This window comes from Crocuta crocuta, unplaced genomic scaffold, assembly GCF_008692635.1.
Source record: "Crocuta crocuta isolate KB4526 unplaced genomic scaffold, BGI_CrCroc_1.0 scaffold16, whole genome shotgun sequence".
Lineage (NCBI taxonomy): Eukaryota > Metazoa > Chordata > Mammalia > Carnivora > Hyaenidae > Crocuta > Crocuta crocuta.
This window is the reverse complement of record NW_027531893.1, coordinates 5,927,124-5,941,991: the sequence shown is the minus strand read 5'-3', so window position 1 is coordinate 5,941,991 and position 14,868 is coordinate 5,927,124. Positions and strand designations below refer to the sequence as shown.

General features: G+C 44.9%; 1 protein-coding gene across 1 annotated transcript in view; it reads right to left on the bottom strand.

Annotated features, from left to right (window-relative positions):
• RBFOX1 (RNA binding fox-1 homolog 1) overlaps nucleotides 1-14,868 on the bottom strand; it is a 1,463,629-nt gene that overhangs the window by 174,757 nt on the left and 1,274,004 nt on the right. Inside the window, exon 5 of the mRNA XM_077773235.1 lies at nucleotides 3-218. Within this exon, the coding sequence (XP_077629361.1) occupies nucleotides 3-218 (216 nt within the window). The remainder of the gene's footprint in view (nucleotides 1-2; nucleotides 219-14,868) is intronic.

Here is a 14,868-nt window from a genome sequence, read left to right as displayed (position 1 = left end):
GCGCTCGTGTCCGCTGCGCTCTGCTCGGAGTGCGTCTGGGCGGGAGGATACAGGTTTAACGTGTGCTCAGGGACGGTAGTCTGGCCAGTGTACTCTGGCGCGGGGTGGGGATGAGGGGCCGTGTATTCCGCGGGGATGCCGTTCTGGGGGGGAGCAAACTGGGCCGAAGCGTAAGGCTGAGCCATTGTGTCTGGGGCAGCTGCGGCTTCCTGATTACCCTGGAAAACCAGAAAGGGGGAGAGAAGGTGAAACATGGTGAGCAGGAACCAGGCAGAACCTCTCCCTGGGGCCCAAGGACGAGCGCTCCCCCGACACTTTGCAGGTGCCAGAACTGTGCCAAGACACAGAGACGGATGCATCCCGCTTAATCTGCGCCAGACTCTATAAGGAAACAGTACCTGTCATTTATATAGACCCAACCCCATTGCGCAGATGCAGAAATCAAGGCTGAGAAAGGTGCAGGGCAGTCACATTCCCCAAGCCATCCAACCCCATAGCCAAAGAGTGGGAGGGTCTGTGCCCTGCTCGACTGGATTTTTCTGGCAGAGCCTCCTTATTTCATCCCCATTTTGGAACATGTGAGCATGTAGTTGTCTCCAGTGACAGCAGAGTCTTGATTTGATACTTAAAATGCCAAGAGAGAGATTAAATTGAACGTGTGTGTTCTTGAGAAGAGAGACAATTCATCTAAGCGTTTGAATTTAATCAAAGTTTTATGTGACTTGGCTCACATAATGGGATGGGGGGGGTCCTTTTAATGGTCACTGTGTGTGTGTGTGTGTGTGTGAGAGAGAGAGAGAGAGAGAGAGAGAAGGAGAGAGAGAGAAGGGGAGAGAGAGAGAGAGATGTTGAGAGAGAGAGAAGGGGAGAGAGAGAGAGAGAGAGAGATGTTCCCAATGCTAATATGAAGCAGCCAATGGAAAGTCAAGGCCTAATTTGGACAAAGATGGCACTCTGTGATACTGTGTTCACCATTTTAAGTATCTTTGCAAAATGCTGGACTTCACTCAGCCTCATTAGTCAATGCCACCCCCCATCCCCTGCCTTATTTTTTTTTTTATAAGCAGTGTATTATATAACAATTCACCCTTCCAATCTAGGCAAAACATGCAGTGTGATAATTACAGTCAAGTCTAAAGAATTTTAAAAAAATCCCTGAATTCAAATGCTTCCATTTCAGGAAATCTCTCTCCCTCCACCCCCACCCCTACCCTTATAACTCTACTACCCTACACACACACACACACACACACACACACACACACACACACACAGCCATCAGAAACTGTAACCCAGAGGGCCAAATTTTTCATGGTCTCAAGAGATGGGATTGCACAGTCAGAGAGAGAGAGAGAAGCTTAGCAATTAAGCACACCAAATAGCTGCCTCTTCCATTGTCTGTGGTCAATTAGATGTGACTTCAGCCCTCATATAATGATACCAGGGCAAAAATGTCAGGATTGCTCACATCTCCTCAGTCCTTGCCACCAACATTTGAGAGCCTCTTCAGCTAAAGCAACTTGAGTGCAGCAAAAACATTATGATATAGAAGGGGAGAAAAAATAAGTTTATTCTCAGAGCAGCCCACAGACCTTGTGCATTTGTTTAGAGGGGACCTTAATTAGAATGTTAAAGATGACACTTTGAAGAGAACGAAGCTTAGGATAAGTTTAAACCATTTTACAAGTGAAAACATTCCCATCGCGCGCCCTTTCCTCCCCCAGTCGAATGTCTCCAAATGTCTGTGGCATTGGAACCAGAAATGCCCAGCCACTGCTTGCTTTCTAGCATCTTTTCCTAGCATCTGGGCTGAGCCGGGTCTGTCTGTGCTGTGGCTGGATCCCTGTCCGTGGAAACTTAACCCTGACTATCCTGAAGAAGCCAGAGGGGACACTCATGGTCATTGCTGCTTAGTGTGCTTTTGTCTTTTCTTCAAGAAGAGCACCTGCTTTCTCTTTAGGGGACACTTCCACTCTCAGCCCACAGAGTGCAGATGTGGCTGAGCCCCGCCTCGGATCACCTCCAGACAAAGTCAAGATACCCTGGCTAATCAGAGGACTATAAAAATAATTCAGTCCTTGAGCTGCCGCTTGAAAAGGGACCACCTAAAGCAGAAGCCACAACATGAGGACAACAGAGCCCAGAAACTGAGAAAAAAGTGAACTCAGCCCTGGCGACATCATGTCAGGTCTTGGGTCCAGCTCTACCTGCAGTTAGTTAACACCACTGTTTCTTTTAGTTCCACGTGTCAGTAAATGTCTCATTTTTTAAAGATAGTTTGTTTTCCTGTTACTGACAACCAATAGAGTCTGGACTAGAGAGAATAACAACATCCTCTCCTGTTTATAAGCCAACTAGCACCCTTCTCTTCTACGGGGCTGCTGAAGCAACATATCCCTCTGTACACAGATTCCTTGCGGACGCTACTTCTCTCTGGCCGGCAAGACCTTGAAACCCTCCAAAGGGAAATTCATTGTGCCAGATTCTACTTCTGGCCAAAGGCCTGCTCCATTCCCCCCCACACCCTCGATCCAGCACACCTTTGAATTGAAAACCAGACTTGAGAAAATGCCCGGTGTGGCCCCACGGGGACATGAAATGCCCAACAGGGGCAGAGAGATGGTCACACAGAGAAGACGCTTTCCCTCCTGTGCCTCTATCAGAAAACAGTGTTATCGAACAATTATGTCCATGGGGCCTTTCTGCATGCAGAGCAATCTCAGGAAGAGTGACCTGGCCTCTGCAGGTTCCCAAAACCATCAGGGGCTTTCTCTTAGGATCTGGGCTCTCTCTGCAAGAGGAGAAGGGCTTGCCCTCAAGAAGCCAACAATCACTCCATAGTCTCAACACTGTTGACTCTACCCATTCACTGCCCCTGTGCCTGGAAAGCTCTCTCTACTCCCTGGTTTGACTAGTCTCGCTGCCCTTTTGGGTCCCCAAACAAGTCCTCTAAGCCAGCTTTCCCTGACGCCGAGCCCACTTCAGCTGTGTGTCCTCTATGCTCCACTGAAACTTATGACCACATCTCACATAACTGCTAGTGCTGCCGCTGCAGAGAGCACTAAGGGCTGGGGACAGTGTCACATCCTCCACTCCATCTCCAGTGTCCCACAGCATGCTAGCTGCAGCGTAGGCATTTATAAGTACTTGCTAAGTGAATGCATGCTTGACTGATGAGCTTTAGGCTCTGTGAAGCTTAACCTGGCACCAGGACATAGGGCAGGTCCCGGGGAGTAGGAGAGGGGTTGGCAAATGACCCATGAGACAAGCCCGGCCCACTGGTTGTTTTGTAAATAAAGTTTTACTGGGACACGACCATGTTCATTGCGCTATAATGGCAGAATGGAGTAGTTGTGAGAGATCCACAAAACCTGAACTATTTAACCATCTTGCCCTTTGCAGAAAAGTTTTCCAATCAATGTGGTCAAGGTGTCACTAAATATGAGAACATCAATTAAGAAGGCACCACTGCATAAATAGTTTGGGCAGGAAATAAAGTGGACAGTAAAACCAGGAGAGAGTCAAGGGGGGGTGCATTCTCCCTAAAATCAAGGGGGTGTGCTCAGCTAGAGCTGTGGAGGGCGCCCAGCAGAGGAGTGAGTCTTCTTCAGAATGTGGTTTCCATTTCTGCAGGTCTGCGCTCTAAGCACACATACACACACATACACAGGCTTCACACTCAGCACAGTGGGCTGCAGAGGGGAAGATCCATGATGTCCTCAGGCTTCTGTGCTCAGGGGAAAAGCACCCCTCTCCTCACAGGTGCTCAGAAGGCACACTGACGGAATTTGGTTTCCTCTCAGGCCTGGAAGGTACTAGGCACTGTGCTGGGGGCTTTGCATCAGTCTTTCTTTTTAAAAATTTAATTTATTTTTATTATTTTTTAAATGTTAATTTTATTTTAGAGAGAGAGAGACAGAGTGTGAGCAGGGGAGGGGCAGAGAGACAGGGAGACACAGATTCCAAAGAGGGCTCTAGTCTCCGAGCTGTCAGCACACAGCCTGACACAGGGCTTGAATTCATGAACTGCGAGATCATGGCCCAAGTGGAAGTTGGATGCTCAACTGACTGAGCCACCCAGGTGTCCCTGTATCTCTTACACAGGATGACTGCTCCCTGGGGGACAGCCGATAGTGTGTGCAGACACTTTAGGTTGTCACCAGTGGGGAGAAGGGTTGCTGCTAAAGTCTAGTTGGTAGAGGCCACGGATGGTGCTGGACACCTTACAAGGCACAGGACAGCTCCCTCAAAGGACATCTGAGCCCCAAGTGTTCAATGTTCCCACACCCAGAATCCCTGTTCTGCACACATTTGTTGTGTCTCTCATCCCGTGTTACTTTGCTGTGGAGGACCCTGCAGCAAGGTCACCACGACAAGTAGCTCTTAGGGAAGTCAGGAGCTGAACTAAAGCCCGGGTGTCTCTCATCTGCCAAGGCTATCACCTGGTGGCAAGGTTCATTCCCATTTTTAAACATACCTTTCTCTGTCATACATATACCATGGCCTCAGGACCTGCAACTCACCCTCCAGGAAGGCAGGTCCTGGGGGATGTGGTGCAAAAATACCAGTGTCCCAAAAGCCGGACTGGCCACTGGTGAAGGTTAGAGCGGCAGCCTGGGAAATCTGTGCCATGTAAGCCCAGGGCCTAGCGTCATGAGGCTCTGAGGCCATCCTAGGCAAGGGAAGGGCTAACTGGGGACAAACCACCAACCTCTAGGAAGCCTTGTGCATTCTGGCACACCCCGGGCACTGAGCCCTAGGGTTGTGTCTGTTGCCACCCAGGAACCCGCAGGTGGCATTTGGGTCCACGGGGCTTTAGACCACACTCCTGTTCCAGAAGTCCTCAACCAGGTGTTAGTGGGACCTCCCGCAGTTACTTATTAACACTGACAGCCATCCCAGAGAGGCCCTAATTAATATTCCCAACATTTGCACTTTGGGCTAATTACAGCTAATATTTAATTAAGATCATTGTGCTTCCTATGGAATTATTTTTCACCTTCAAATGGCTTCAGAGATGTCTTTGTTTCCTCCCCAGCAATGTTCCTGGATTTTTAGCTTGGCTGAAGTGTGTTTTCTGGAAAAATACATGCGTGTTAAGGGCACCTTTGGCACTCCAGGTCAAGGCAAATTTTGGGCACACGTAAAGGATCCTGGATGAAAGCTGAGGCCATCTTCATGTAGGTGACAGTGGCAGACAAAAATTATTTGGAGCATTCTGGCTAGACATTCCCTCATTTGTAGAAGCCGCCTGCCTTCCTTCTACTCTGATGCCAACCCCCCACCTTTCCCTAAATAAGTGCAATGATCACAGAAATTCTGATATCTACTGAGTCAGGGTGCCTGTGGGTGTTCCGAGGTGATGAGGAGGGTGATTCTGCTTCGCACAGAGCCCCCACATCACTGAGAAAATGTTTCAAGAGATCTGCAAACCTAACATCAAATGTTCAGTGCCCGGACTTTCCTAGGTTGCTGACAAATATGCATTTTTTTTTTTTTTTTAAAGCCAAGACCTAATGTTTTAACGTCTATCATTGCTGCGGCAGAAATGAATAGAAACTTGAAAATAAGGAACATTTATTAGGAACGCAGAGGAAACTTCCTTGTCCTCATACAACCAAACCTCAATTAAAGCAGAAACTCAGCAACAGCAAGACGATGTGGGACCCCGTCACTACCCAAGACACCCCAAAGGGTAGCTTGGGCTCCAGTTACTAGAGGCTCCAAGTTACAAGAGGATTATTAAAATGCAACCAAGCCTGAGTCACCAAAGGAAAAATAAATGCCATTTCAATTTAAATATTTTACTGAAGCATGAAATAGCCAGGATATTATTGCTATTTTAAGACAAACACCTTAATCTGACTATTAGTATAGTGTGTCGACTCTACTGCATGCAGACATTCAGAGAGGCATCTTCAAACACAGGAGAATTGCTTTGGTCACTAGAACTGCCCGCACCTTAATTTCCTCTCGGAAGCGGGCTCAGGAGACAGAGTCAGACAGAAAACACGAGATTTTTTGTTTTGTTTTTACCCCCAGACATCTCCCTTCTCCCGATTCATTGCCTAGGTTTAATAAAGTAGTTTTTAGAAACTAATAAGAGAACAAAGGGTGGAAACACATCAGACTTTGCAAAATATTTTGGCCCCAAATCTAATGCAAACCACATTTCAACTGAGGAATCGTCTTTACGTAGCAGAGCACGAAGTGGGGATGTTCTTTTCACGGTAACTGCCTGACTTTCAATGAAGGGGGGGAGTGCCTGGTTTCGGAGCTGCCAACGTGTACTTTAAAATAATGAAGTAATTTTTTCTGTGTGCGTGCGACTGCTTCCCCAGCTTTAACAGTCCAACTTCTTGAATCATCTTTTCCCCTTTGGCTTCTGGAATTGATTTGTCCCCAGTGCATTTCTTGCCCCGAAAAACCCCTTCTGGCCTCAACACAGTCCTTATAATGAAGACATGCACAGGGATTGTCCAGCCCTGCTAAACCAGTGATTGCATCCATCCGCACAGCCAAGAAAAGCAGCCACTCCCGGAGGGACCCCCCACCAACCCACACTCCTGGAGGAAACCCTCCCTTTTCAGGCTGCCTGCCTGCAGTTGTCGGTCTTGCTGACTGTTTGACTTTAGTTTTGTAGCGTGGTCTGTTCTAGTTCTCTGGCAAGAAATTGCGTACATTCACAGAAAGCCTCCAGTGCCTGACTGAAAAGAGCTAAGCTGTATCATGCCCCCGGGGGCATTGAAACAAAGAAGAAAATGCAAAATTACACCATTAACCTGCTGGTTCCAAGACTAGCTCAGTTCGACACATCAAGCAGAAAGCCGACACACACACACACACACACACACACACACACACACACACACACACACACACACACACGGCTGAAATCCTCCCCACCCCCCAAGCAGGATTCAAGGAGCAGAGTACGGATCGCAGAGAGCAACAGAGACTTAACGCAAGGAAAGACTTCAGCTTCATTCAAATTCACAATTTTGAGTGAAATATAAAATCAGGAAAAATACCTGCTGCACCATCCTGCTTCCTTTCTCCTCCATAAACTTAGCAGCTGTTCTAGCCCCACACCACAAAGCATCTGCCCAAAGCAAGCCTCAGTTACGAGCGAGGGTGTGCGCTCTGTGCAACGTGTGGACGGCTGGGTGTTGAAGGAGGGGAGCTGAGGCCGCCTGGCTGACCTCCCCCTCAACATCTGACTGCTCCCAAAACCAACCCCAGATGGGACTCTTTCCGCCAGCGAGGCCTGGCCCATCAATCACAGCTCGCCCCTCCTCTGGCTCCTGTTCTCAGTTTCAGGGTGCACACTGAGCAGATGATTATATAGAGGAGGAAGAACACACACACACACACACACACACGCACACAGTGCTTGCCTACATTAATAGCTGTTTAAAAAACATTAGAAATGGTATCCTATGCATTGCCTGGAGCTGGAATTTTTCATTACTAAACTAAATATATGGTATGCAAAGTTATGAAATCCACCGGGGAGCCTGCTTACTATCCTATTTTGTTTTATATTTTTAAGAGAGGTGGGGGTGTTGGGGGTAGCGGGGGAAGTGGCAGAGGCAGAATGAAGAAAGAGCTCAGAGACAGAGGAATGCAGATAGGAAAATTTAAAGAACCGCCCTGAGAACATAGGGGATGCATTTATAACAAAGCTGCATGGTTAATTGTAAACTGATCTTAAAACAATGCAACTGATGACGGTTTGGAAGATTTGGAAACCCAGCTGCTTTGCAGACTAGCTGTGTGACCTTAGGCAAGTAGTTGCAATGCTCCGGGCTCCAGTGACTTCACAGTGTGACCGCAAGGGTCAAAATACAAACCAAATCATAACACAACAAGCACATGTGGGGCTTGGCTTATAGTATGCGCTGTATAAACAGATTCATTTATCAGCAAGACTCAAGACCACCTGTGTCCCTATGGACCGTGCGTTCAAGAGGGGCAGCAGGCTTTCAAGAAAGGAAGCCACAGATGACCCCCAAATCCCAGTGGTGATCAGTGCTACATAGTACATGCAGAGGGGTCTTGCTTTCTTCTTTTCTTGAACTTCTTCTCCTCTTAGCTCATTTTCCCCCCTCTTTCAAACAAGCAAAAACAAAGCCGCGTACAAAAAAAATCCCCAGTGATTTCAATGCCAAATGCTGTATCAATGCCAAATGCTGCCTCTCTATTTAAAGCTACAAATACTTTGTTCTTTCTTTATTATTAAAACTACAACAACCAGAGTGAAATGTCAAAACAATCTCAGTTTTTATTTGGCCATGTATTCCTTGCTCACCGAGGGAGAGTTTCAAGAGTCCCATCCACCCTTCTCGTGGACAGCTGCTTATCACCAAGCTGCCTTGCCAAGAGAGGAGAGATCTCACTACACTGGAGGGAATGGATGGGGTTTCTGAAGTGATTAAATGTGTAATTAAATCGTATAACAGAGGAGGGGGTTAGGGCAGGAGAGGTTGCCCGGAAGAATTCAACCTTCCTNCTGAGAGAGAGAGAGAGAGGCAGCATGAACAGGGGAGGGTCAGAGAGAGAGGGAGACACAGAGTCAGAAGAGGGCTCCAGCAGAGCCCGACGCGGGGCTCGAACCCACGAACCGTGAAATCATGACCTGAGCCGAAGCCGGATGCTTAACCGACTGAGCCACCCAGGCGCCCCTCCATTTCCATTTCTAATCACACTGCCAAGACACCTCTGATGCAGAATTAAAATAAGCATCCCGTGCAGGTTCCTTACAAAGACGGGTCAGCCCCATCTCAGAGCTGCCTAACCACAGAGGACCAGAGCCCCTTCTGTTCCCCAGCTCCAACCCAACACACAGGTTCAGCAGTCACTCTCAGGAGCCATAAGCTGCCTGTGCTCGCAGATAACTGAAGAGCCAAACTTCTGTCCTTCAACCTGGGAAACAGGGACAAGACCAAGACAGACAAATTCTCTGGTGAAGTATGTTCTGGAAGAGATGGAGAAAATGCTCAAAAAACCAACCAACAAACCTACTCAACAGAGATGAGCATTTCCGGTGGAAATAATCAGGGAGACACAAAAGGACACTGGGTCCTAGCCAGTGGACCATCAGAGTCATGCCGGGGGTATTATTAAGAAAATTAGACTCCAGGTCTCTACCCCAGACCTACTGCCTTCAGATATCTGAGTTTGAGATCTGGGCACAGACAGTGCACAAAGCTGTCCCACGTCATTCTGCCACACAGCCCTGGGGGAAAGTGTTCTGTGTTTTTCAAATTATAGGTGTGATCCCTTGGGTTCTAAAATCCATGGAGGGAGTTATCACGCCAATATTCTTAAAATGAAATCAACTATACCACACTGGAAAAGTATAGAATAGAATAAAATAGTAAGAGTTAGTGTGGTTCTATGAAACTTTTATGTGGGTGAATTGGGTTGCAATGTAAAATCTTTTATGGATTGCAGTAAAATAAGTAAAATTAAAAACACCATGCTAGAAATTTCCAGTATTTGTTCCCATTTAGCCTTCTACTTGTACTGTAGCTATAGAATCAAAATCAAATATTGAGAAGTCAGAAGTATAATGGTAGGATTATTGGTAAGTCATTCAACCTTTGTGTGCCCTAGCTTCCTTATTTATAAATATAAATGATAATATATATTCTTCCCAATGAGGATCTTGTAATGTTTTAGGGGAAAAGTCTATAGAAATGTGTCTTATAATCTAAAAAGTGCTGTGAGTACATTTCCTATTGTGGGGATGAAATCAATCTTCCTTCTAGTCCAGCAAAGTGTACCCTCTGAAGAATATATGGAGAGGTATGTTGGGTCCTTACCTACCATTTGCCAGCACAGTCCTAGGCACTTTAATCCTCACAGTCATTCTGTTAAGATAGATATTATGGTATCTTTTAAAGATAAGAAAACTGAGGCTCCAAACAGGTGAAAAATATTTCCTACTATGGGGACTAATAGATTAGTTAAGTAGCAGGACCAACATTTGAATTAAATCTGCTCTTATTGAAGAATTCTTGCTACTGAATCCATACTAAAATGAAGATGGGGATGATGACAATGACAGTTGTGGTGGTGATGATGAAGATGGAGATGAAGATCATGAAGTTGGTGGTGGTGGTGATAGTGATGATGATGATGAAGAACATGAAGGTGATGGTGCTGGTGGTAGTGGTGGTGATGATGATGGAGAGGATGATAATAAGAAAATTTTTCTTGAGCACTAACTACGTACCAGCCATTGTTCTAAGCAGTGAGGATATAAAACTAAAAAAGGGAGCTTTGCCCACATTACCTATTTTAGCAAGAACCCAAAATTGTTATTCTCTTTCTAAGGGCGGTGGAGTCACTTCCTCATACTCACACAACTGGCAAGTGCTAGTGAGCTAAATCTATCAGACTCCTAGGCTTTATCTTCTACAGTAGTTGGAAATGGGTTCAAATCAGACCTCAATTAGGCAAGCATACAAACCTTGGTCTCCTAACTATACCAGCTTACAGAAAAGCATCTCTGGAACAAAGAACTATGAGATGGCTCTGAGGCCATAACTCACAAAAACAAACAACCAACAACGATAACAAGAATCCGTGTCACAGATTCAAGTGAAAACAATTTGTTTCATTTCATTTCCCCAGCCTCGACAGGGAAGCAAGAGACAGAGAGGCCAGAAGCCATCTTGCTGTGGCTAACAAACACCAGCCCCAGAAATACAAACCAGTGGAGTGGGTGGCGGGCTAGCAATGATGAGGTGTCATGTTTGCAAAATGTTCCTTCCTAATATTCCATTTGGAGTCACAGAAGGCAACATAGAGGTTGTTTTCCTCAACCATGAGAAGTCAGCGACAATCAATTATTTATGGTACTTTGTAAAAGTCAGGAGCCTTGATAAGGTTCCACATAAGGTGTATTTCCAAAGGGAAATGTGCTTGCCTCTTAAAATATTAGCAGCCTCTGGAGCAAGGAAATATCCCAACCAGCAAGATCAGGTACTCGAAAAGACATGTTTTGTCTTCTTGCTCACCACTGCCCCAGGGTCTCAGAGGACCCTGACTTGTCCTTTAAAACTCTTGTGAAAGTGCAACTTTGTATACTTTTTTATTTTGACATTACATGTATTTTTCTATTATATAGTTTTTGAGGTCTGTCTCTAAGTAGACTGTGAACTCTATGAGGACAGGAATCTCCTCTGTTGTTTTTTTTTTCAACACTAGTGTGTCAAGCACTGCAAACAGTGGTATGCACAAATACACATCCAGAAGTTTTGTTGAATGAAAAATGAATGTCCAAGCTAGTCCCTTTATCATCTATCCTTACTGATAAGAAGACCTGTCCAACTCACCCAGGACCTCAGGGCACTGATAAACAAGGTCAAACTGCTAAGTGTTGCTCTGGACCATTTAAAAAAAAAAATCTCCACTGGGATATCCCAACGCTGTACCGGAAGACTTCTTGTTAGAAGGTCATGCAACACAGGACTTCACATGTCTATACATGGAATAGCTGTGAATGCTTTACTATTTCCTATCATTAATAAAAAAGCAACAGCCAGAGCAGCTGGTATTCATTTGAGTTCTTTCTGAGCATCAGACACTGTTAGTCTCTATATTTAACTTCATCTTGACAGGAAGTCTATTTTTAGAAACTTGTTTTTCATCACACCCATTTCGCAGATAAGAAAGCACAAGGTCTTGAAGCTAGTACACCGTAGATGCAGACCTCAAATATAGGTCTTTCTCCAAAGCCAAGGCACTTTCAAATGTGCTATGACTGACTTTTCTGTTGGCTAAGACAAAGGATGGTACTTGTAAGGGTTATGGTATGACTATTCGATCACAAAATATTTTCCGAGATTTTCTGACAAATACCTGAAGTAACCTAGCCAAAGTGAGAGGCTACCAGAGGCATGAGATCTTTGTTCCTGCTGTCTCAAGATTTAGAACCCAAGTGGGTGTTAATAGGGTTAATTATGATAATGGTGATTATAACATTATTGATAACAAAGATAATTTAGAAGGTCTCATAACATGTACTTGCCACTGCCCTAAATGTTCTTTAAATATAACTCCCTCACTGCAACCCACAGTCCCGTGATGTAGTCACAATCATTATCTTTATTTTATAGATGGGTGGCTTTGAAAGGTTAAGCAAATAATCTGAGGCCACTCCAGTAGCGCATGATGAAACTCCTATCGGTACCAATCCAGTTCTAAACTCAGAGCAGGAAGTTGAAAAAAAAAATGAGGAGTTCCTGTGTAGCCTTTAGTCAGCTTCTCCCCCCAATGGTAAGGTCTTGCACAACTACAGCATACTGCTGAAATTAGGAAACGGACATTTTATGACCACTACCTTACATTGCTGCAAACACAATGAGATGTCAGGGCAGTGAAAGCCAGCTGATGTGAGTATTTTGCTATCAATACTATGGCAAAGTCGCCATTACCATCTATCCTCAAGGGACAGCTGGAGCTGCCCACCCCTGTCACACATAAAGTGATGCAGCCAGAAGGGCAGGTAAGCAAGCAAATAAATATTAGCAAAAACCATTTTCACAAGGGAATGAACATGCATTTGAAATTATAATTCAGTAAGGATTCTTTACCTCGTGGGTATGGAGGAAACTTTCAATCCTGAGCAGACTTTAACTGTCACATTCTATGTCCTCTCCTGCTAGCTACTTTCTAAAGAAGTAGAGAACATTCTCACCATGACTACCACCACCACCAGCATAACATCAGTGTCAACTTCATATTCAAGATTAATTTCAATGACTTGCATCATTGCTAATACTACTACTTTTAGCCAAATCCACAAAAAGAAAAGAATGGATTTTGTTTCCTTAAATAGCTTGCTTACAGGTACCCTGCAGATCTGATTTGGGGTGATATCACTGTTACCTATTCCATCATAGCTATCCGAAGGGTTCTCTGCCTGCTTCTAAAATAGAAAATTGATAGATCTGGTGTGAGGCAATTGTCTCCATAAGAGAGGAGGCCACTATACATACAGATAGCACCAAGTAGCTTAGAAAGGTACCAGCTCACCATGGATGTTGCTGAGTAAACCATCCTACTAAGAATGTCACCGAGGGTCTATCACTATATTTAGAAAATATAGTGCATCAAGTCACAGTGCTGGAAAGATAATATACTCTCTTCACTGGAATGTTACAGACCATGAAATATTCCAGCAAAGGAGAAAGTAAGCATTCTAGATAGAAACCTGTGGGAGGAGTAGATACCATTGTCTTGCACACAGATAGATTCAGCATTTCCTTTTTTTTTTTTTTAAACTTTTTTTTAATGTTTTATTTATTTCTAGGAGAGAGACAGCGTGAGCAGGGGAGGGTCAGAGAGAGAGGGAGTCACAGACTGAAACAGGCTCCAGGCTCTGAGCTGGCAGTCAGCACAGAGCCCGACGCGGGGCTCGAACCCACGAACCGCGAGATCATGACCTAAGCGAAAGTCGGACGCTCAACCACCTAAGCCACCCAGGCGCCCCTCAGCATTTCCTTTCAAACCACGTTATAAAACTGAGGTTTTCAATCCATCACAAGTTTGTCTCCCAGTGCAACTAATCAACGTTTCTCCTTCTTCAAGTCCTCCCCAAAGCTGGATGCCACAGCATAGCTGATACATCCCATGACCTTGAGGAGACATGGTGCAGTTAAGACACAAAAAGTACTTACCACTCACACATAGTGTATAGTGAATTTACAGAACCAAACATTTATGTGCATTTTTAATGACCCAATTTCCTCACATGACTATCATCGGCCTCTCGGAAGACTGTAAACTCCTTCAGGGCAGGTACTTGTCGGATTCATCTTTAACACTTCCCTCTTTGTCTTCATATTTTGTAATCAGGTGTTTGACAAGATAAATATCTGTTGGCTGGCATTCACCTCACTTGTAGAGAGATGTCTAATCTGGTTACAGAAACAGGCAAAGATGATAAAATATGACCTTGTCTTTCATGGTATGTTGCATAAGTTTTAGCCTCTAATAGTTTGCCAACTGGAAAACAAAAAGGCTGTCATAAAATGAATTATACTTGGACTTGGAAGAAATGAAATTAGGAAAGACTGCCAGATAGCAAGGGCGATGAACTATTCAAATAGGCAAGAGGTTCAGATTCATGCAATTGTTTCAGTAGCTAAGTATCAGGTATCTTCTGGGTGGCAGGTCCTGTGCTGGGTCCAGGGGCTACGGTGATGATGAGGACGACACAGTCCAGGTATCTCCGCTGCTACCAGATGGAAGCATACACAGGGCAGTGCAGGACCTTGCAGTGCACTGAGATATATGCCATGAGAAGATCAATATAAGGAGCTAACAGGTCTCATTTATCCACGAAGGTTTATCAAGTAAGGCTTTCTGGAAGAACAGATGTATAAATTGAGTGTTGAAAGCGAGCAGAACATAGCTAGGTGGCATCAAACAGGTTGGCAAAATAATTTGCGGGCTGGCGTAATGCGGCAGTAGGAGGGACTACCTTAGACCCAGAGTGAGAGAATTCATGGAATAGGAGGAAGTGAAAATGAGTTGGCAATTTTCAGAGCCAAGGGCCCTACAAAATATAGGCCTGAGATACACACCTAGAGGCAAATGGACTGTAAGCCCTTGAGGGCAGAGATCCAGGTTTGTTTTACTGAGAACGATATTCCCAGCACTGTCAGAATGGTATGCAAAGAGTAAATTCTTAAAAAAGGTGTTTTGGTTAAATCAGAGTAAACGCAATGATGTTAAACGCAACTAGGCTGAAGCTAGTGAAGGGAAGGAAGAGGAGAGATAGTAACAGAAAGGAATTGATCATTTAAAATACTGTCTTGACATTACCTTTTCCCTTTAAGTAATTCAAATGCT